The sequence below is a fragment of the Panthera uncia genome (genome assembly GCF_023721935.1).
Source record: "Panthera uncia isolate 11264 chromosome B3 unlocalized genomic scaffold, Puncia_PCG_1.0 HiC_scaffold_1, whole genome shotgun sequence".
NCBI classification, from domain to species: Eukaryota; Metazoa; Chordata; class Mammalia; order Carnivora; family Felidae; genus Panthera; species Panthera uncia.
The window spans coordinates 98226169-98250630 of record NW_026057582.1 but is presented as its reverse complement, the minus strand read 5'-3'; the positions used below and the strand labels follow the sequence as shown (position 1 = coordinate 98250630).

At 43.4% G+C, this 24462-nt stretch overlaps 1 protein-coding gene across 6 annotated transcripts in view; it reads left to right on the top strand.

The window, feature by feature from the left end:
* Window positions 1-24462, top strand: part of ALDH1A2 (aldehyde dehydrogenase 1 family member A2) — a 100238-nt gene that overhangs the window by 71732 nt on the left and 4044 nt on the right. For 5 of the 6 annotated variants that reach the window (XM_049613692.1, XM_049613691.1, XM_049613694.1 and 2 more), the window contains 5 exons: window positions 13859-13961; window positions 15674-15858; window positions 17228-17392; window positions 18077-18234; window positions 18579-18653. In XM_049613692.1, the coding sequence (XP_049469649.1) occupies window positions 13859-13961; window positions 15674-15858; window positions 17228-17392; window positions 18077-18234; window positions 18579-18653 (686 nt within the window). Of the gene's footprint in view, window positions 1-13858; window positions 13962-15673; window positions 15859-17227; window positions 17393-18076; window positions 18235-18578; window positions 18654-23217; window positions 23280-24462 lie in introns of all 6 variants that reach the window. The other variant, XM_049613693.1, reaches the window with a different exon arrangement.

Genomic DNA, 24462 nt, shown 5'->3' with positions numbered 1-24462 from the left:
GTGACTCATTAAAAAGGAAAAGTATCTGAATCATAAGAATCACAGAAGATGAAGAGAGAGAAAAAAGGGGTAGAAGGCTAGTGTGACCAAATCATACTGGAGAACCATCTGTCATGCTAATGGTCGCCAAAAGGAAGCCAGAGTGGCCATACTTATGTCATACAATCTAGACTTTAAAATAAAGACGGTAATAAGAGATGAAGAAGGGCATTGTATCATAATTAATGGGCCTACCCACCAAGAAGATCTAACAATTATAAACATTTATGCCCCCAAGATGAAGCAACCAAATATATACATCAATTGATCACAAACACAAACTCACTGATAATTTTACCATAATAGTAGGGGACTTCAACACCCCACTTACAACAATGGACAGATCATCTAATCAGAAAATCAACAAGGAAACAATGGCTTTGGATGACACACTGGACCGGATGGACTTAACAGGTATATTCAGAACATTTCATCCTAAGGCAGCAGAATACATAGTCTTCTCCAGTGCACGTGGAATGTTCTTCAGAATAGATCACATACTGGGACACAAATCAGCCCTCAACAAGTACAAAAAGACTGAGATCATACCGTGCATATTTTCAGACCACGATGCTGAGTAACTCGAAAACAACCACCAGAAAAAAATTGGAAAGGTAACAAATACTTGGAGACTAAAGAACATCCTACCAAAGAACGAATGGGCTAACCAAGAAGTTGAAGAGGAAATTTAAAAAGTACATGGAAGCCAATGAAAATGATAACACCACAGCCCAAAACCTCTGGGACACAGCAAAGGTGGTCATAAGAGGAAAGTATGTAGCAATCCAGGCACTCCTCTGCCACTGCTCAATCTGTGTGTAGCAACATTTCTCTCTTTCTTGCTCCCCATGTGCTGGAGCAGCCCTGGAGCCCAGAAGGGTGCAAATGGGCTTGCCAGCTGCCAGAAAGAGAGGACTTTGATAATCTTAGAACTCCAAGTCCTCTTACATCGTTAAGTATTTTGATCCTCTACTGTGTTCCTTGCAGGAGTAAAGATGCCCTTAAGTCACTCCTTATTTTACAAATGACCTTGGGGTTTCCCTGGCACACAGGGCATAGAACTGACAATCGGCAAGATTGCTTACTCCTCCCTCTTTTTGCTAGTTCTTCTATGCTCCAGGCTTGTTCCCCAGAGGGTTTTCTAGGTTCAGCCCAGCTCCAAGGCCATGGCATTATCATGTGCCCCTTGCAGTGGCTGTTCAAGAGAACCCAGAGAATCAGCTGATGAATTCATAGAAAATTTGACACTGCAGGCTTAGCTGGTCACATTTTCTTCTTATATGCAATTTTTGTTGACTTAGCTTTTACTGCATAAAAGCACTATTCCTGGTGCACCTGGGTGGCTCAGTCGGTTGAGCATTAAACTTCGACTTCGGCTCAGGTCATGATTTTGCAGTTCGTGAGTTCTAGCCTCACGTCAGGCTCACTGCTGTCAGCATGGAGCCCTCTTTGGATCCTCTGCCCCCTTCTCTCTGCCTCTCCCCCACTTCTTTACACACTCTCTCTTTCTTTCTCTCTCTCAAAAATAAACATTAAAAGAAAAGCACTATTCCTAAGAGAAGGTGCAAGTTTCATTTCAGTCATAAATGTTGGTTTCTGAACTTGGAATTTAACCACCATTTCCCACTCTAATTCTTCCTTCCCCATAAGACCATCGGTACAAAAGGTTTTTCATTTGTACTAACTTTAATTGGTCCATTTAATTTTTTATTTGTCAATATGAAATAATCCTATGAGTGAACACAGTATGTCAGAATATGTCCTTGAAATAGCTCACTGTAATTATTAACCGCTTTTTTGAGCTTGAGACTTCTGTTTCTATCTGTAGAGTAGACATCTCTACCTGGGTATCCAAAATTCTTTCAGGTAACAGACAAGTTGGTTCATGACCTGGCCCCACAACTTCCCCTTTCTCTAGCCTTCCCAGACTGCTTGCAGACACCTAGACGGGCCGTGCCTTTCAGTTCTGTGACTGAGTATGTGCTGTTTCTGCTGCCTGAGTGCCCACCTCTCCCTTATCTGGCCAGTGAGTCCTTAGCATCATGATTGTTTCCTGCCTTCTGTGCAGATAAATGAGAACTGGTCAACCTCTGTAGTGAGTATGGTGGCTTCATTCTTATTGAGACTTATTATCTCAAGTGTTGCCTCTTTTTCTTTTCTTTTTTTTAAGTTTTATTTTTGAGAGGGAGGGAGAGAGTGGGTGCACAGGAGGTAGGGACAGAGAAAGAGAGAGGGACAGAAGATCTAAAGCAGAGAGCCTGATACAGGGCTTGAACTCACGAACTGTGAGATCATGAACTGAGCCAAAGTTGGATGCTTAACTGACTGAGCCACCCAAGTGCCCTGCCTCTTTTTAGTTCTAATTGTAATCTCTTCTTTTGTCCTCTGATATGTTCTTTATTTTCACCACCTTTTGCTTTCCTTTAAGTTTCTTTTTTTCTCTTCACTTCTCTTTCCCTGTCAAGCTCCAATTATTTTAAAATGTAATTAATTTATTCCTAAGCCATTTGACTTTAATTAAAACCATTAACTCATATTTTAAATAGTCAGGTAGATTCAATATAATTTTCCCCCCAACAGTTCCCAAACGACAACAAATAGATGTATGACATAATTGCTCTAATAAAATAACACTTTCATTGTTTAATGTATATTTATTGACAGCTTTATTGGGGTATAATTGATACATAATAAATTGCACATAATGTACAACTTGATATGTTTTGACATATGTATCTACCTGTGTGACCACCACCAAAGTTCAGATAGCAAATACGTCCATCTCCCTCAGAAGTTTCCTGCTGGCCCTTTGTGATCTCCTCTTTTTGCCCTCCACCCCCTGCCCATTCTCAGGCGTGGATCTGCTTTTTGCCATGATAGATTGTTTGCACTTTTTGGAATTTCATATAAATAGTAACACACTGTATATACTCTTCTGTCTGGCTGTTCTTATTCACACAGTAATTTTGAAATCCATCCATTTTGTTGTGTATCTCAGTAATTCATCCCTTCTTGTTCCTGAGTCATATTCCATTTTGTGGATATACCAGAATTTGTTTGTCATTCACCTGTTGGTGGACATTTAGGTTATTTCTGGTTTGGGACTGCTACAAATAAGAGTTCCTGTGAACATTTCATGTACAACTCTTTGTGCATCTGTATTTGTGTGTGTATTTCCTTAACTCTTGGATAAATACCTAGGAATGGAATAGCTGGATTGTATGGTAGGTTAAGAAATTGTTAACTATTTTCCAAAGTGGTGGTACCACCTTACATTCCTCCCAGCAGTGTCTAAGATTTCCAGCTCCCCTACCTCTTCTCCAGCATTTGGTATGGTCAGTATTTTTATTTTTAGCCATCCTAATAAATGTAATAGTGTTATCTCAACATAGTGGTTTTTTTTTAAATATATGTATATCTTGGGAACTTTTGACTACGTACCACATTTATTTAAAGGTTTTTAAAATTATAGAAGCCCATTTGAAAATTTTGCTACAAATTTATTTCACAGATATGTAATTAATGCCAGTTCCACCTGATTATTCATTAGCTTTCTGAGTCTGTTTTCTAGAAAAAGGGGGGATTGACACCTACTTTGCCAAGCAGTTATGAGCATTAAACTAGATAATATCTGTGTAAGATCCTGTTATACAGTTACCCTGTTGCTGGCTAATAAATGATTCTTCTGGGCTGGGGATGAAATCAGACATTGTATATATTAATTATCCTTAACAGTATTTGAAATTAGGTAATTATCAGCCCATACCTTATCATGAGGTAGATCGACATAACATACCATGTGGCACAATTGAAATTGAATTCACTCAGATTTTATAGGTGATCTTGGTGCATCCGTTGGGGGGAGCTTTTCTCATTCTCAGGATCACATCACTTGTGCATATGTGTGCTTGTATATAGAGTTAGTTGGTTTTATGTGATGTTTCCGTTGCACATTTAAAATTTTTGGATTCTGGCCCTCCTCACTGTAATGTTAGTTTCTAAAGCACAGTAGCTAAAACACTGAGTGCATACATATTGACAGTTATGGTCCTGGAAGAGTCCACACACACACACACACACACACACATACATACATATAAATATATAATATGTTTATTTTAGATTGCATATATAAGAGAGTTCCTACAGTATTTGTCTTTCTCTGTCTGATTTATCTCATTTAACAATGCAGTTGAGGTTCATCCATGTTGTCACAGATGGCAAGATTTTAGTCCTTTTTATGGCTGAATATATATTCCAGTGTTAATATATACCAGTTTCTTTAATCATCCATTGGTGGACTCAGGTTGTTTCCATATCTTGGCTATTGTAAATGATATTGCAGTGAACATGGCAGTGCAGATCCCTTTTCTAGTTAGTGTTTTTGTTTTCTTCAGAAGAATACCCAGAAGTGGGATTGTTGTTGGATCATATGGTAGTTCTATCTTTAAGTTTTTCAGGAGCCTCTGTACTATTTTTCATAATGGTTGCAGCAATTTATATTCCCACCAGTAGTGCCGAAGGGTTCTCTTTTTCTCCACATCCTTGCCATCACTTGTTATTTCCAGTATTTTTTATAGTAGCCATCCTAATAGAGGTGAGGAAATATCTCGTTGTGGTTTTGATTTGCATTTCCTTGATGATGAGTGATGGTGAGCATCTCTTTGATGTGTGTGTTGGTCATCTGTGTGTCTTCTTTGTTGAAGTGTGTTTTAATCTTTGCCCACTTTTTTTTTTTTTACTGTTTTGTTGTTTGTTTCATTGTTGAATTTTAAAAATTCTTTGTGTATTCTGGATGCAAGTCCATTGTGCTCTGGAAATATTTTCTCCTAGTCTGTGGTTTATCCTTTCATTCTCTCAGCAGTGCCTTTTGCAGAGCAGAAGTTCTTAATTTTAATGGCATCCAGTTTATTGATTCGTTATTTTTTTATTTTCTGGATCAGGCTTTTGGTGTCATGCCTAAGCAACTTTTGCCTAACTTAACATGACAGAGATTTTCTTTTATGTTTCCTTCTAGAAATTTTATAGTTTTTGTGTTTAACACTTAGGTTTATGATGTATTTTTATTTAATTTTTGTGCATGTTGTAAAGTGAGGAACTAACTTCTTTGTAGATAATACTAGTTCCAGTACCGTTTCTTGAAAAGATGGTCTTTGTTTCTACTAAAATGACTTTGTGCCTTTCTCAGGCTGCAGTTGTGCATATTTGTATGGGGCTCTTTCTAGACTCTGTTCTGTTCCACTGATCTGTGTGTCTGTCCCTTCACCAATACCACACTATTTTTGGTCACTGCAGCTTTATATAATATAACATAGGAGATCTTAACAGGAAAAGCATTAAAAACTAAATACGTAATCTTCAAAGATGCCGATATTCAGTGGAGGGACCTGAGAGAGAGACACACACACAGACAGACAGAAAAAGAAAAGTTCGGGAAAGAGAATGAGGTGGAAGGTGGCCATGTGAAGTGTTCTGTTCTTAGGAATACTCACAACATGAGGTAGCCTATTGCAGTGTGCATAAAGCACATTTCACCAAGTTTTTCTGACAAAATCTATATTTGATATTTCTCTCTCTAGAAAGGCGTTTGCATTCACTTAGAGGGGAACTACTGCTGTGGCCTCTGGAGTATCTCCTAGTTTCTTTTCTGGAGTAGTACCTTTGACAGATAGATAATAGAAGACCTGAGAGAGAAGCATTTGTCTAGAATTTGAAAGCCAACTTATAATTCCCCATATTAATGGTGGTGGGTAGAGAATTTTTACAGGCAAATCAAGTGATCACATAATTCCCAAAATCATTTTCAGCTTGCTTTCATCAGTTTTTACTTCTTTATCCATCTATTCTCTTTTAACTTCGTAGGCTCCTTGGGAAATTGTATAGATTATTCCAGAGGGAACATGTCACTTAAATATGAATTTGAACATGGCCCCTGGTATGATTACCCTAGGGAGAAGTGACTTACTGGTACATCACAGAATGTCTGCAACAGTAACAAGAAGCTTATTTGAGGTGGCTGCTTGCCATTTTACTTCAGCAAAAGGCCTTTGAAAAACAAACAGAGTTACTCAGATGGAAGATAGGATTAATTTCTCCTTATGCAGCTAAATACATAAGCAATGCATGTAAATATTTAATAAGTGAATATAAAAGGGCTCTTATAAACACAGAGTCAATAAACAACCTCAATAAAGTACAGGAAAGCAGTTTGCACTTTGCTTGGTGTGGTGTTTTCTTTGTTCAGTTAGATTAACAAACCATGATTTCATCATTAGTCAACAAGATAGTAGAGAGACCATCAAAGCAAACTACAGGAGAGTCCAGATTGATTCGTGCCAAACAAATGTTTGTGGCTAACAGCTGTATTATCACTGATTCTAATTTACGCAGCCGGGGTTCTCCTTCACTTCCTAAGTGAGATGAATGTCATAATGCATGGTGTAGACACCCTCGCTGTGGCTTGAGTAATGAATTGGGTCAGCTCTTTCCACTTGTAGCCTCACCCCTCTTTGTAGGTGGGGGAGTTGCCCTGCTATCGTTTTGTCTATTTTTTAAAAAAAAGCTCATGAGCCTCTTTCTAAGATTGTAGGGGTCCACTAGTAAACCATCCAGCATTTGAATCAAAAATACCAGTTGAATGTGTCAAAAAGCACCTGGATGTACAGGCTTTAAAGTATCTTCTTTTCCTTTTCTTAATTCTTAAATCAAAACTTGAGTACTGAAGAATAAGAAAAAGTATGCTGTGGCCTCTGCCTGCTCACCGAGATTATTTATTCTGCAAGGGGTTTCTCTCCTTGGAGCTCTGGGTGATAATGAGCAGGTCCTATGATGCCCATCCCTTCATTCAGTTCACCTGGTTAGTGGGAAATGTAGTACCATGGACTTGAGTACTCCACGATTCTTCCTATCAAAGCAAACCAAAACAACCAGAATCTTGACTTTTTTAGTTATCTGAAATACAAAGGGAGAGTCCTATGTAGTTAACAGAAGGATGGCTAAGTATCCCAGACAGTTGATCTGGAATATCTGTTAGCTGTGGATAGAGTGTTTAGCTGTCAGAATTCTACTCTGAGCAAAGGGGACCTAATCCCCAGGAGAGCATCGGAGAAGAGAAGTAAGAACCACAGAGAGAAGCCGTAGTGGAGCAGAAAGAACCCTAGGCTTGGTACGGCCACTCTGAGTCCAGTCCTGGCTCCGCCTCTCAGTGGATGCCTGTCAGCAAGTCATTTCTTGACCTCTCTGAGTCACATTTTTTTTTTCCCGGCTATAAAATGGGGGTAATTTTGCCTCACAGAAATGGATGAAGATTAAGTAATGTTTGTGAGAACAAGCAGCACAGAGTATGTGTTCAATAAACAGTAATGTTGTACAATTGCAAAATAGAACCAATGATGCAAGGTTAGAGACAAGTATGGGAGCAGTGCCTTTAAAGTTTCTTTCATCTCATAGTTCTTAACCCTAGCAGCAAATTAGAACGTTCTTGGGAACTTTTACAAATAATCCAGAGTAAAATAATCAGAATCTCTTGAGGTAGAGCCCAGACATAGAAAAAGTGTTTAAGTGCTCCAGGAGCAGTACAGCCAATGTTAGATGAAGTCATTCCCTTCATTAAAAATGAGGAAATTTAAGCCAAAGATAAGTGAAAGGGAAGCCCAAGATTATTCTGCTAGTTATGGCAAAGTACGACTACCTTGGACACAAGCATCCTGTATTCTCTCACTTGTTTCTCTAACATGGTCTCTGATTCCAAGAGACCTCCTAGAACAGGTGTCATATTCTGGTGCAGTGACCCAACAAATGAGGAAAATCTTCCATATGTATGTCCGGTAGGTAGGTAGGAAAGTAGAGTCTCTCTGTTCACGAATTCAGGCTAGAAGACAACTATTAAGAACAGTGTGAGAGTTTTGTTGGATCAGAGACCAGACCTGTGGGGAGGGTGGGTCTGGAAAGCTAGCTTCACAGAGGAAGTGGCAGAAATAGGAAAAATGATTTTATCAAGTAAGCAAGGGGAGGAAAGGCATTTTAAGCAGATGAAACCGCCTGGACAAACACATAGAGGCATGTTCCAGGAAGGGCATATGGTTTCATGTGACTGGAGGGACAGGTGTGATAGGACTGGTTGTTAGCGGCCATGTTGGTTTTCATAATTGGAATTTGACAGTTTTGAAATTGCTGTTATCACTGAAATTAAAGGAACTGCTTAACTGTTTTGGTCTTTTTACTTTCAGGTAGAAATCTGAACAGACTGATTTGGCCTGTTCTTTCTAGGTATTTCAGAAAGGCAAGAAATATCCAATGACATATATTTTTGTCATTCCTGTCTCCATCATAGTTAGCCAGTAAACACAACAGTGAAAAATAAGGGGAGGGAAGAAGCCATAGAGTCAATCTGTTAGAGGTTTAAGAAATGAAAATATATTCCAAAAAGCAGGCATCCTTCAGCCAGCTTACTGAACTCTGTACTAGAGATATTTGTTTTGTTTTAAGGAGGCATGTCTCTGAGAAAGAATCCACCCTTATTAATAGATGTAATTCACTAATTAATAAAAAGTTTACTCAGCTTCAGGAACACTGTTCAGGGAGCAACAGCATTAAATAAAGAGGGCATGGGGGGCGCCTGGGTGGCTCAGTCGGTTAAGCGTCCGACCTCAGCTCAGGTCATGATCTCACGGTCCGTGGGTTCGAGCCCCGCGTCAGGCTCTGTGCTGACAGCTCAGAGCCTGGAGCCTGTTTCAGATTCTGTGTCTCTTCTCTGTGGCCCTCCCCCGTTCATGCTCTGTCTCTCTCTGTCTCAAAAATAAATAAATGTTAAGGAAAAAAAAAAGAGGGCATGGAAAGGCCTTTTGTGTTCTTTTTTGTCCTGTATGAGGAATCCTTTCCCTTGCAAAGCACCAAATTGCTTTTCCCTACCCTGCCACATTGCCGTGAACGTGTTCTGGTACATTGTGGCTCTTCCAGGGATACTCCTCATATCAATCCTGAAGCCTTTCAAAACATGGATGGGAGTCAGAGTCGATCTGTGCCAACATTCCTGCTGAGAATGAGCCCAGTTCCAATATGTGTGGGGGAGCCCCCACTTCCCGCTCTTGCCTGTTTGGGGTACACAGATACAGCTGACTACAGGGAATGCAAAGTTAAGAAACCACGTGGCTGGAACACCATCACTTACTCTTTCATAATGACCTCTGTCCAGGAAACTTAAAAAAAAAAATCAGGTTTTTCTATCATTCTGTGCAGCTGCATGCTTTGATGAAAAGCTACTTCTGCTCCATAAGCAAGAAAAATGCAGAAGAACAGTGGACAGATTCTAAATACAGACAGGGGCTCCGGGAGCCCTATGTGTCTTTTAAAACCCTTCCAGCCAACTCGAGTACTAAGAATAGAGTAACTACTTGGCTTCTGCCTTCATTCTGCACAGGAAGAAACTGAGGTTTAAGGAGCCAAAGTGTCACTCCCAAATTGAAGGAGGAGTTGGGCACCACGCCAGTGTGTAGTACCTGGGTCTCTTGACACCTGTGGGTAATCCATAAACCTGAATATGGTTGCAGTTAGCCAGCTTGTCAGTGATGGGGCGGGAGGTGTTGCCTATTTGATCAGAATAGGACTTGGTTTTATAAATCTATCCCTACTGACTTGACTTTTAACCACTCACAAGACCTGTGTGTCTTGCGGCCCCATTTACCTCTCTGTGCACTTCTGCCTTCTGATCCTGCATACAGGGATTCGCCGTGACCGGGGTCACACATACTCCCAAGGAGTACTACTCACTGCCTCTCCCAGGCCCTTGTGTGGTGTCTGCATTTTGTTCTTTCTGACATTGTCCAACTCCGTAGATTCTAATTTTGGGAACCCTTGTATGGGCTTTGTACAGGTAGTATTTTTGGTCGGTTTGCACGGGACCTGTCAAATTTTATAAGCAGACATGGAGTCAATTCTCACTTGAACACTTGATTTTTAAATATTACTTTTCCCTATTAAGAAAATCTTGCTAAAAAAAAAATCTCTTGCTTTGGACTTGCATCTGTTTTCCTTTCCATCACTTCTTTCCCCTTCTTGGTAATGATAATGAGGAGTGCCTCCCATTTGCGGTCATTTAACCTGTGTCCACTCGCGGAGAGAATTCATGAGTAATAATGTGTTCTCCAAAGCCCTAATCTGTGGACAAAGACCGGAGGGAGAGCTCTGACTCTGGCTTATAACAAAGTACCTCAGAGCCATAATTCTGTCCACTCTTATCTAATATTAAATCTGACCCAGATTTTTGTCCCAGTGGACTGTAAAGCTACACTTAGTGAGCAGCTGCTAGGTTTATGTGGAAGTCCTCTTAGCTGTGAGGTCCTTCCTGGTACAGCATTGCACCCGGCACGAAGTTGGAGAACCAGGAATATGTGTGTTGAATGAAGGGGATCAGTGAAAACTGCATTTCCTAAGTGTCTTTTCCTGAGGCCCCTCCAGATGGGAATGGTTCTCCCGTGGCCTAACACATTCAGTTGTTTCTCGACTCTGAGCTGCAACTTGACCTTCTTCCAAAGATGAAGAGGAAAGGCATTATTCATCTGAGATTTGCCTCACAATGTTTAGCACAAATTTGGTTTCTAAGGAAAGGCTGGCAAAGCACTGACACAGGAAAAATTATTCTTAGGTATTCTCTGATGACCATAGACTGAGCAAGGTTTTTGTATAGTTACCGTAGCCATGAAAATAATCACTGGACAACATTCCTAGTGGCAAAAAATACCAGCCCCTAGAACTTTTTGATTAATGTCATGAGTAGGGCTAACAGAAATGCAATGCCAGCTGGGCCCGCACTCCCTTTACCAACCCCAAACATTTATTCAGCATCTTACTGTGTGTGAAATCCATGATTTCCCCTTGCTTTTGCTTGTTTTTTAATGTCATTCTGAAGGCAAAAATGTAAGTTTTGCAACTGATGGTTTGTGATCATCATTTGTATCTATAAAAGGTGATATTCCTACTCACCTGGATACAATTAGGAGTTCAGGGACAAGGTTTTGGTGGTGAGTGGCACACATGAGGTGCTCAGGGAATACAGAAAGGAAGGCGGAAAGTTGAGAGGGAGGCGCATAGAGGGAGTGATCCGCGCTCGTGCCCTGGCATCAGTCTACCTGGGGTCTGACAGGCTCTGCCAGCCCACCTGCTGGGTAACATGGTACCATCCATTGACTTCCAGCTCGTAAGTTTGGTCACCTTTAAAATGAGATAGTATCTACTATGTAGGGTGTTTGAGCGACTTAAATGAGCTAATTACATGTAAATGTCTGACATAGATCAGCTCAGTAAACGTTCATTTTCTAATACAATTAATAATAAGTGCGGGAATTCCAGTGATTGCCTTCTTTGAGAAAGCACTCGTCTGTTTATCTTCCTGGACTTAAAGATGAGTCATCATCAATATGGATTCCTCAGGGCAGAGAGAGCCAAGAACCCTAGAATTCCTCAGGAGAAGCATCAGTCACAGAGGACAGCCGTCAGGGACTCCCCATGGTGCTCTTGTCCCAGCTGTCCTCCTCTGAAGGCTTCCCCTCTCAAGCTAGGGATCTCAGGCTTCAGTCACAGTTTTCACCTGACCTCTGTCCTCTTGCCAGAACAGAGCGCCAGATTCTCCTTTCCATTGTGTACATACATTTTCTTCCTGAAGAAGAGGAAGCATGTTTTCCTGAGAACAGGGCCTTTATTAGTCTGTCTTCTAGGGAGTTTGCCTTGAGGTAGAAGACAGACAAACTGGCACGGCAGGAGAGGCACCATCTGGCTGGTGGGCTGATGCCTGCCCGTTAATCTTAGGGCTGGATGTCAATATTTCTTAACCTCTTGGAAACTAGCATTGTCCTGTAAACTAAGAAACACCACTTCTGGCTCTTCCAGAGACATCACTATTTTTCCCCCATGGTTAGGTTTCCTCGGAGTGAAAGTACATTTTCTAAATTTTTTGCCATAAGGTAGAGTAATAATAAAAACATAAAAGCATTTAATCCAGTGAATGAGTAATACTGGCAACTGAAGGAAGTCAGAGAGTTTCCCCAGTATTTTCCTGAAGCAACTGATAAGTGTAAGCAGTTTGGGGGAAGTGGGGGCAGGGAGGGGGGAGCCCTGCTTTGGAAAGTCTTATCAGTAACTCCTCTTACGATCACCTCCATTGCTCTGCACTGAACATGGAAAGAGAGTGACCTGGCTTCTCCCGCATTCACGTAGCTACCATGAGTGGGCACACTGTGTACGAGGAGGGTTTTAAGGACGAAATATCTTCACTTAATCCTCAGGACAACTGAATTCTGAGGTAGATACTATGTTTAGCCCCAGGTACAGAGGAGGAAACCGAGGCGCCAAGAAGTAAAATAAATTTTCCAAGGTCAACCAGTTGGTAAGCAATAAAATCAGTAGAAAACTTCCAGGTTCCAGAACATTTTCTCTTAACCATGACTACCCTGCCTGAGGAATTGTTAGTCCTACTTGAAGATCTCAACAAGAGGCTGGAGGGACTCAAATTTAGCATTTCTTGGGGCGCCTGGGTGGCGCAGTCGGTTAAGCGTCCGACTTCAGCCAGGTCACGATCTCGCGGTCCCTGAGTTCGAGCCCCACGTCAGGCTCTGGGCTGATGGCTCGGAGCCTGGAGCCTGTTTCCGATTCTGTGTCTCCCTCTCTCTCTGCTCCTCCCCCGTTCATGCTCTGTCTCTCTCTGTCCCAAAAATAAAAAACGTTGAAAAAAAAAAATTAAAAAAAAAAAAAATTAGCATTTCTTTTCTCCAGGCTTTTAAAATATTTTATTTTCAGTAGAATTCAGTAGCATTTTTGATCCCAACAAGAGCAAAGTGCCCATATGGGCGATTTGGGGACTTGGTATTTCCCATAATGTGACCTCTACCCTGATAGTAGAGTAGCACCCTGGTATGAGTCAGGTTCTCCGGAAGCAGCTGCTGAGATGGAGTTTGCCAGGCAGGTTATGTATTAGGGATCGCTGCTGAAGGGGAGTGGGCACAGGGGAAGCTGAACTGCAGTGCAGGCCTGACAACGTCCGCCAACCACATGCAGCATGGTGGAGCATCCATGGGCCTGCAGAGCTGTCCTGTGGTGAGCTGAGAGCAAGGGCCTCTACACCCCTGCTGCCATCTGTGGATAGGCCACCCATGGGAGGGTATTCCCTTGGGCAAGGAAACACTGTTCAGCTGAGGCAGACTCTGAAAGAGTGGACAGCATTTCTATCACTGAGGCAGTGTGTTCTTCTGTTTCCATCTTGACACTTTCAGTTCCATTGGAAGTGTGAGTTTACACCATGGTAAATGCTATCTCTAACTCAGCCTATTGTTTGTTTGGCTTCTAGGTAAATAGGCATTGCACAGTATAGACAGTTCTTCAGCCATCAGGAATCGTTCTACTCTAGACCTAGGCAGAGGCAAAGGTGTAACATCTATATTTTCTTTGAGCCCTGTGATTAAAGTCATATGTGGCATTTTTTTTAAATACATGAAGATTTTGTTGTACATTCATCATGTATCATGTCTTTCATGTGGAGCCAGTTGGCTTTTTTGGAGACCAGTGATTAAGATTCCAGATTAAACCCTCTTTCCATGCTCCTTCCATCATGAAACTAAAGCAGTCTTCCAACTCACTTCACACAGACATTAAACTGCATCCCAGCTGACTTGTATCTTGTCCGCCCAACCCGACACAGGAGTTATTCCTCCCGCCTCCACTGGGTTAGTTTGCCTTGCAGGATCAATTACTGTTGCCCAGAATTGGCTTGGCCACTGACTGTCTCAGCTGCAAGGTGTGCAAAACCTTCCTCCATTTCCTTTCCTTTCAGGTTGGAAAGCTTATCCAAGAAGCAGCTGGAAGAAGTAACTTGAAGAGAGTAACTCTGGAACTTGGAGGGAAGAGCCCCAATATTATTTTTGCCGATGCTGATTGTAAGTCACCCACAGATCTCATACATGTGCCAGCACACTGCCTTCCGGTGCCCTCTTTGTATCTCCACTTTGACAGGACACTAAGAAGAAGATCTGGGAGACTAAGGGGTACTTAAGTAGAAGAATGTGGACCTTTCCTTCTAAGGAGCAGATAGACTAATGTTGGGAAAGAACGCTTGTCAGTGGACAGCTGAACAGAGTTTGTTTTCTGGACACTAATGAGCTTCTTTGACTCTGTGATGCTATAGAGCAGGGTAGAAGAGATGAAGGCTTGCTCAGGGCTGTGCAGTGCAAAGGGGTGTGGCCTAAGCCTCCGAACGGCTGAAATACCCTCTCTCTGCCGAGATGCAAGAAATCTGAAACTTCTCAACTGTGCCTGGTGGCTTTGTAGATCATTAAAAAAATACTAGTTCACTAGGCCTGCCAACATTTCCCCAAACCCCCAACCCCTTCTCTGTTTAGTGCCCCCATCCTCTGCTGCTTCCATGACTTTCAGCCAGAATGACAACCTACTTTGGTAAGTCCCGTATGAATGGACCTCAATCAGGTGATTACACCTTGGAGGTAGGATTCTGTGGCAGCATGGAGCAGCAAACCTAGGAAATCCCATGTCTCCAGGCAGGATGCCATGCAGTCCATCCTGCCTAGGTGTGGCCTTTCTGTTTAGAAAAGCTTTCCAGGGAATGCAATTCCAAAGTCTCTTTCATTCTTTCTTTTTCTTCTTCCCATCCTGCCAGGCGCAGCTGCTTTCCCTTTCATCACTGGAGAGATCAGAAAGCAGAAAGCAGTTTGTCTGACTCTCAGCCCCAGCTTGGAGTCCGCAGAGAGTTCAGCATCGGCTTCATGCTGGCTGTCTGAGGGATCAGAACTCTCACACCTAAATTTCTCTTGGGGAGTAGGCCCTCCACTCACACCACTGGTTGACTGATGGGAGTCAGTCATTTAGCAACTAACACACCATACTTACTAGTCCTATCTTGAAGGATACGCTACGACATGAAAAAGTTTTATGCCATTACACCATCCCATGTAAATATAGAGGAAACTTGGTGACTTTCAAGAAGATCAGTTTCTGTTCTAGCTTATTAATTCGACAAAATACAAATTGAGCATACAGCTACAAGGTTCTGTAGGGTAAGGTTGCACGTTGGCAGTCCATAGACAAGATGCAGGCATACATATGTTTACCTGTCTAAATGTCACACAGCACTTGAAAAAAGAAAAACTGCACATTAAAAATACTGACTTCTGTTTTTTCTTAAAATTGGCCATCTGGCAGCCATTGGTTTACATTCACGCAGAGCAACAGCCAAATGTAGTGTCTTTCCTTCTGAGCCTCCATCAGATTGTTTCAGTAGCTGACAGATTCCTACCATTACATTATCTGCCTAGCCCCTTGGCATCCTGGAGTTTGAGACCCCTGTTCTAGATGACGTGGTCTAGTCCTTCTTTTTACAGAAGAAGAAAGAGGCTCAAAGAAGTGAAGTTGTCCATGTTCACATAGCAAGTAACATCAGGGTCTAGTTAGAACTTCCACCTAAGCTGCGTTCTCAATCCAGTGCTCTCCCCGGTGCTGCCTACTCACCATACGCTCTGCGGTGAGCGTGGCATTTATACCTAGGGCTCTGGGGAGAGGGATGGGAGGTGACTCTGTAGACACACCCCTCCGCAGGAGAACTAGTGCTGAGGACGTGGCTGTTTTCCTCTTGCAGTGGACTATGCTGTGGAGCAGGCTCACCAGGGGGTGTTCTTCAACCAAGGCCAGTGCTGCACCGCGGGGTCTCGCATCTTTGTGGAGGAGTCCATCTATGAGGAGTTTGTGAGAAGAAGTGTGGAGCGGGCCAAGAGGCGCATAGTGGGGAGTCCCTTTGATCCCACCACTGAGCAGGGACCCCAGGTAGAGAAATAATAAACATCCGCTTTCTTAATCCTTGGCGAACACTGGACACTCTAGTGGGACCCCAGAAACAACTTCTTTTTTCTGCTTCCTCCTTACTCTTCCACCTTGTCTTCATGGCTAGAAATGTAGCTGGTGAGGCATTCTTATTTCTCATGCTTCTCTTTTCCTTTCTAAATTTTATCTCTGAAACACTAAGGGATTAGAGTTGCCTTAAGGATACTTTGAACCTTGGGGGTAAATTGGAGTGTCTCAGCTCTAAAAAAGACCTGTGCATGACAAGATGGATGTTGACCTTGAGAACTGACACCCAGTGGTAATCACTGGCCTTCAAGACCCGTCTACAAATGCCTTTGTCAGGGAGAGTGGACATCTCTTTTTCCCGGAAGCCACTTATCCTTCTTCAGTGGCTGAGGAATCTCTCCACCAACCTGACCTACTTTGGGGAGGTCCCTTGTGGCTTGTAAATGTGTAGGAAATGAGGGCTATCTCCTTCCCACTCTGCTCTATGTTTCTCTCTTACCCTGAATGCTTCATGTGGTGGGATGGGGTGGGGAGGGCCACAAAAGTCCCTGCAGTCCACACTGTTTGGCTCTGCAGGTTCTCCACAATCATGAAGGCATATTTCCAGATAGAATTCTGGTTTTAAACTGTAGATAGAGCCCGAGAATTTGTAAAGGCTATTTGGACCAGATTGCATCTAGATCTCTAGCGTGTGGGTCTTCCCGATAAGCAACAACATCACCTAGGTTGGGGGACCATTTGAAAGATGACTGATGAGCAGTTAAACCCAAGTGAATTTAGGTTTTAAACCATAGTAATTGAGTGATACTTATGACTTTTGGGGAGCAAGGTTGACTTTATTTTATGGAATAGAAAGTTAGTCCTCATTCTTTGGACTTGATCTTTTCCTCTACGGGTGTAATAGGAGGTCCAATTAAAAATATTTCCCAATAGGATTTGATGTGTGGTGCCATATAGCTCACCTATTGTTTTCATCTTTTTAGTATCAGTACAACTTGCTGAACTGTTCATTTGGATGTAGAGGTCAGTTTTCCCCCATTTGTAAACAATGACTAATCAATTAGCCAAGTTCTCTATCATCTGAAAACATGGCCTATGTCTGATAGTTCTGATTTGGCACTCTCACACTGTCTGTCATCAGTGCAGTAAGTTCAGTACTGAAGTTCCCAACATGCTGGGTGGAACCATAAAAAAACCACATGTTTTGTTGGTGAAGAATGGGTAAGTGACAACAGTCCCATGTGATATGACTAGATATCATGGAGCTTTGAAACAAAATCGCAGATGAGAGATTCTTGAGAACCCACTTACTTTACATGGAGTCATTAGGAAATTTCTTTTGTAGATTGACAAGAAACAGTACAACAAGATCCTGGAACTCATCCAGAGTGGTGTGGCAGAGGGTGCCAAGCTGGAATGTGGAGGCAAAGGACTGGGCCGAAAGGGATTCTTCATAGAGCCCACGGTGTTTTCCAATGTCACCGATGATATGCGGATTGCCAAGGAGGAGGTATCCAATATGGGGTTCTGACAAAAGCCACATCTTTCTGGAATGGTTTCCAGAGCACTTCTAGTACATGATATTCTAGCTTTAGCTCTTTATATTTTATATATATTCTGTAACAGCTATAAACATCACTATGTAAAATCTCACTTTCAAGAAAATGTTAAATCAAAAGGCAAGCAAGCTAGATGGAGGCCAGGTGACCTGCTAAATGATTGCAATTATTATTAGCCCAGAGGACAGTCACCATAGCCAATCATTGGCCTTAGTAATACACTTGCAACAGGTCTGTTCCTTCAGATGTAGGTTACTAAGCTGTTCCCCAGGAAGGAGAAGACACCCAAGTATCCTCACGTTCGTGCGAGAGAGGAACCAGGAGCACATCAGCCAACAGTCCAGACCAGCAGTTCTGAGATCTGGAGCAGTGTCTGGAGAATCATGGAGAAGGCAGCTTTAACAGTAGAATCGAGTGATTCCAGGGAGGGTGGAGGAGTCAGGGTCCTGAACAAACTCTAAGGTTAGACACGTGTACAATCCTATTCTGCCAAAGGTTATTTTACAGTTCTGTGCTGCTAAGCTGAAATGAAGTTTAAATAATGAAAGCAGAACAAACTTGTTTTGCAATGTGGAAAGCAGTTGTAAAGGTGCTGGCAAAGCAGCCCTGTGTTGGGTCAAATGATTTTGTTGCAGATCTTTGGCCCTGTTCAAGAGATTCTGAGGTTTAAGACAATGGATGAAGTGATCGAAAGAGCCAATAACTCAGACTTTGGACTTGTGGCAGCTGTCTTCACTAATGACATCAACAAGGCCCTCACGGTGTCTTCTGCAATGCAGGCGGGGACTGTTTGGTAAGATCAGAGTCAGCGTCATTGTTCTAGCCGTAACACATGCCAGTGGCTGTGTGGGGACCTCATAATCTCCAGAACCTGGGTGAAGTAAGCACATTCTCTGGGGGGATGGGAATAACAAAGGAAAAGAGCCCCCCCCCCCCCCCCCCGAGAATGGATATACACCCATTCCTGGCCAGATCGGGAAATCAAAGCAAATTTTAGATTAAAGATGTTTCGTATGTAAAAAGAAAAAAAAAAAGGAATTAAAAAAAATAAAACTTTTAAAGGAAATACTATGCCAGTGGTACTATTTCTGTGCAAGTGGAATTCAGCACTAACGGTACTATGTTTTCTTCCCTTAGGATCAATTGTTACAATGCCTTAAATGCCCAGAGCCCCTTTGGGGGATTCAAGATGTCTGGAAATGGGAGAGAAATGTAAGTGTCCAAAGTTGCTGGTGCCTGCAGAGAAATAGGGATTGCAGATACCAGCATAGAGGAGTAGTCACACAATTGTTGATTTCTCTTACCCTCATCCATTCATTAAACAAACATTTTGTTGAACACATACTTCTATAGGCTAAGCATTGTACTACATGCTACAAAGATGACTAGAACACAGCTCCCTTACCTTAAGTGGCAATGGAGAAAAATTAATGCACCATCTATTTCATATAATAAGGTCTATTTTATTAATAGAAGCGTGTCACACATCTTGCAAGTACTGAGGAAAGAATCCATTAATTTTTTCACAGAACAAATAACATTTCAGTTTTGGAGGGTGGGGGGCAGTCCTCCCATGCAGAGGGAGTAGCAGGAACACAGGCATGAAGACACAGCAAATTCAGAGCGTCCCAGAGTTTGGTGTGTTTGAAACAAAGGTCACCAACTGGCAGGCCAAGGGCAAATCTGGCCTGCAGAAATGTTTTGTTTTGCCTCACAACATTTTAAAATCTTTAACTGGCATTCAAAAATGAAGAGGCTCTCCATAAAATCTAGATTTCTTGCTTATTTTCATTCCCCCATAGCAAAATCACTACAGCTGTGAGCTCTGGAATCTGTTTCTTTCCCCACCACTCCTGTGGCTTCTGGGGGCTGAATATTGGTGGTCAGTCATTTTACACATACCCAGTCCACTGGCTCATGTCACCTGCTTGGCCTCTGTAGATTCTCTGAGTCTGGGACCACAGGTTTGGACATAAGATGACCAGAAGGGGCTTGCTGAAGACACAAGTGGGAAGGGTGGCTGGAACCCAGTCACAGAGGGCTTAAGTGTTCTATGGGAGCTGAGGAGATATCAAAGGACTTCAGGCCAAAATTTCTGGCATATAGAGGATGTTCTGGCAAAGACTAGAGGAGGAAGACCGGTTACAAGTATTTTACAATAGCCATGATAGATATCATTAATTAAATGCCTGCTCTGTATTTGGTTTTATGTTAGCTTCTTTCCTAACATTGTCTCATTCGACTTTCACGATGATGAAATGGAAGTGATACACTTAAACCCTCACATCCACATGGTCTGGACGGGGAACTGAGGCTTACAGTAGTTAAGCAGCTTGTCCAGCTCACCCAGCCAGTAAGTGGCAGACATGAGGTTTGAACGTAGGTTTCAAGTGGCTCCCATGATATCCAGCCAAGGAAGCAGGCAGGCCAAGTACAGACAGTCTTCAGGGATCAGATCAGAGTGGGGAAGAGTCCTCCTGAAAAGCAAAGGACCTGAAAAATGGGACTGTAACAAAGAAGACCTACACTCAAGGGGATTTTATTTGCAGCCTTCATATATAAATGGATTTTCTTAAGATTTATTTATTTTTGAGAGAGTGAGCAGGGGAGGGACAGAGTGGGAAGGGGACAGAGGATCCCCAAAGCAGGCTCTGTGTTGACAGCAGTGAGCCTGATGTGGAGCTCAAACCCACGAGCTCTGAGATGGTGACCTGATCTGAAGTCGGACACTCAACTGACTAAACCACCCAGGTGCCCTTATAAATGGATTTTTTGAGCAGCATTCCAAGGGTAAATGATAGCCAGGGTTGTTCTAAGCTGATGCACCCCCTCCCCCCATCCAAAAAAAATTTTTCCCTCCTTTTGAAAGCAGCTGGTTCCATGTTTTTAAAATCCTGTGATTCACAAGAGGAGACCTCTTCCATGTCCGTTTCCCTCTGCCACTCTTAAATGCATCCTTGTGTGAGTAAATGCTTAGTCCATAATCAGTCTACTAAAAGTATTGAGCCATATACCATGTGCAAAGCGTTGTGCTTGACCTGTGGGGGAAGATGTGGCTCATTAAGGCACTAGAAATTTTGCTGGATAAATTTAATCTACAATATTGAAAGAATCCAAAGAATTCCAGAAAAGACTGTAAATTTATAGTGGAGTTTAGGGATGGGGGGCGATCCTTGTGAACTGTAGAAGTCTGGAAAACCTTTAGATATGATCAAATATGAAGACTTGAATTGACCTATAAAGGAGAGGAACATTTGACTAGACAGAGAGAGGGAAGTATGTTTGCAGGGTTAAGGGGTCAAGCAAGGTACAGTGGGGAAAGAGTGAGTAGAGGCATTGGGGGAGAAAGAAGTGTGGTTTTTGCGACCAAGTACAGTGAACCCATAAGACCAGTGCAGAGGATTTACATGCTTCACATACTTTAGCTGGTCATTTCTAGCCCTTGGCCATTCCACTGTAAGTCAGGCATAGCTTTGAGACGAAGAGTAGAGTTTCTGGTATCACATTGCTTCAGAGATGGATGCTGGCTCTACCACTTAACACCTGTGCAACCTTGGACAAATCACTTAATCTCACTAAACCTCTGTTTCCTCATCTATAAAATGGGAGTAATCACCGCACCTACCCCAAAAGGTTTCTGTGAAGATTAAATGGTAGGACTGAGTATCCCAGACATCCAGACCTTCTGAAATGTTAGCTGCTGTCATCACTGTTGGTCAAGTAGATGAGTGCTATGGAGGCGATCCTTCTTTTTCTTAATACATGTCTTAGCTCGGAAGTGTGGCAGAACTTTTCCTGAGTTCCAGCTAGTATCATCAGCTTACGCTCTATCTCTGGAAATGCCAGGGAGAGGTGGCTCCTGCCCGAACCTTGCTTCTGGCCTTCAGTACTTCCCACTTGCTTTACAGCCAGAACCAGAATTGTTTGCTCAGTTATTGGTATTTTTTCAGCTTTTATAAAGTCTTCATGTGCTCCAGGTATCTCTTCTTAACTTGCTTATGGCCTTAACGTTCTGCTTCCACTTCTCAAGATGTATTCAGCCTGTCCTTTCATGTACTGCTTCTGTGTTTGTGCTTTCCACGCCTCCGAAATGTTGGGGCAGTCACTGGCTCTGGGAATGCTGCTCACGCTGTTTTGCTACAGATCATTGAGAGAGTGAATCATGAGCATAAAGTATAATAAATAATCACTGGTTGATGGAGCCTGTCCCAGGCTAGCCCTGGCCCTCAGCATGGGCAGGATGAAGGCTGGTGACATTGTCCAGGTCTAGTCTGTCCCCATTAGAAACCTTCCCCTCCCCTGGAAAGATGGTCCAGAGAATGGTTTGGCTGTGTCAGAACCACACAGAGGACAGTGGCCCAGGAGACTGAAAAGCAGCCTTTCTCAACTTGTCTTCCTGGTGCTATAATGATTTGGCCTTCCCAGTGCAGTTAAAAAATAATTAGGAAACAGTGCCCTTTGATGAGACTCCCTTCATCTTGTCTAAATTATATGATTCTTTGTCCCTACTTGCTCCCAAAACATGGGGTTTTTTTTCCTTCTTTAAATGACGTAGAGTGGTCACAAAGGTTTCAAGTCAACGAACCCGGCCTCTCATGGTCCCCCATTCTTGCTTCTCACTTAAAACTCCACTTACCTTCTTCTGGACAGTAGTGTTTATCTCATGGCCTTGCAAACTTCATGTGGCTCTGGTTCCTGGCTCCTCCTTGCCCACTTGTAAGAGACACAGAGAAGAGAAGTAGCACCTTCTAGAGACAAACTCCAAGGAGAGCTGTGGGAACCCCTGAGGGTTCCCACCACCCCCCACACAGAGAGCTGTGGAGGACTGCCCTCTACAGGTTACCTGATAGGCTGGCCACTGATTCCCAGGGCTGGAGAGAGGGCCGAGCTCACCTCAATTCTGGCCTGCAGCTACCCCTCCCCCCCCTTTCATTCTTCCTGTCCTCTCCCTTACTCCTCATTTAAGCTTCCCTGAGACAAGCTATAAAATACATGTCACAAACTAAGGGGGTGGAAGGAAAGCTGTGAGCCTCAACATTTTAAAAACTAAGGACACAGCTTTGAAGATGAGAAGCATTATTAGGGTATTCTAAATCGGGGCTTCCCAAGTTTGCATCACAGCATGCATGTGCACCAAAAGTCACCTGCAGTCAGAGAAGGGGCTTGCTGGGCATGCCTATATGGGAACCCCCTCTCTAGTAAGTCTGGGCGAGGGCTGAGGGGCTGCAGTGTTAACAGGCTTCTGGAATGATTCTGATGCAGGCGATCTGGAGACCCTGCTCTGAACGATGCTGCTGTAGGAGGGAAAAGAGCAGGGAAAGATACATCCTAAACAGAAATCCCTTTTTGTTTTAGGAGTGATTTTCTAAAATGTCTGGCTGAGAGACCCCAAAATGTAACATCTTACCTTACCTGTAGGTAGGCCAAGTTTGGTTCATGTTAGGGAATATAGCCTAGTCTGGCTCAGAAGTAGGGATACAGGCATCTCAGTGTGCCTGAGCCCCGACACACTGTGGAGCCATGAAGGCGACCACACAGAGAGATCAATGACAATGTGTCTGCCTTTGCCCTGTTGTGTGGTTGAAGCTTCCTTCACCCTGGAACCCTGTGTGCCACAGAATTTAACTGGATTAAGCAAATTTGAGAGAAAAACCCTGGAATGAGGTGGTCAAATAGCTCTGAGAAGCTTGGGGGCTCTCAGAGACTTTACAGCAGTGTTTCTCAAAGGGAGGCTCAAATAATAACCTGCAGCACAATCTCTTGGGTTCCTCCCCAGACCTACTGAGACAGAAGCTTTGGTGGGATGGTCAGGAATCTACAACGAAGCAAGCTCCAAAGGTGATCCTTACGTTTGCTGGGGTTCGGGAACTGCTGCCCGTGAGGTGACAGGGCACCAGAAGGGTGGGAGTGGTGGCTCGCCTGGAGTCATACAGCCACTTAATGGCAGAGCTGAGCTGGCATTCCCCAGCTCCAGGTGTTCTGGCAGATTCGAGCCCACTCCTCATTCTCAGAGTGGGCTGTGTGTGGACCATGGTGGCAGACGGCTGCCCCAGGACCCAGGGGAAGAGCTCCTCCAGTCCGGGACGGTTTTCCATGGCATCACGCACCCAAAGATTATGGGACCCAAGAGCCACACTCGAAGGCGACCATACCAGCACGCTTCTGACTCTAGACTTTCTTACATTTGTCACAACCTACTTAGAGGTCTGAGGGGGAGGACAGTGGTTCAGGGTCTGCCCCATGTGCGTGCACAAGTCAGAAAACAAGAAGGGAGTAACCTCACTTCAAACAGGAGGCAGATGATGTCTGTGATGAAGAGACACTTTCGGAATTGCCCAAGGGCAGGAAAAAGTCCAGAAAGAGCCAGAGCTGAGCTGGTAATAAAGACTCAGGGCCTGAAAAGAGCTAATGAGGGAATCTTATACTGAATGGCACGGGACAGTCCCAAATTTATTCTCATTCCTGTAAGCAAGATGGCCAATGCAGATAAGAGAATAGCGCACATGTCCTGGTCTCTCCTTGGCTGCCTCTGATGTCCTGGTGGGGAGGGGGTGGCCGTAACAACTCAGGTGACCTTGGTGCTGGGAGTTGCTGCTGGCAAAGCGATTGGAGCCTTGTGAGGGCATGGGAATTCCTGGAAGGAAGCAGAATGAATCGTTTCTTGGTTGTTAAGCCCAGTTACTGTAATGTATCTTGTACACATGACTGTTTCTTAAAGACAGCCTTTATTAATATTTTCTTATTCAAATACATCTCTAAGTGTTCTTTTATTTTTTCCACCAGGATAGAGGGGGTGGGGAGAAGCCTTCCTCCCTTCCTCCCTTCCTTCCTTCCACAAGTGCTGTATTTGAGCCTGAGCTGTAGGCTGTACTCTAGGCTTGGCAGTGGAGGGGGGGGGCGGGGGGGGGCAGAAAGCAGGATCAGTAAGATACAGCTCCATGGGAGGGGACAGATGCTCAGGCAGCCCCGTTGCAGGTGACGGGGCTGTGGTAGAGGCTGTGAACACGGAGGAGGGAGGAGC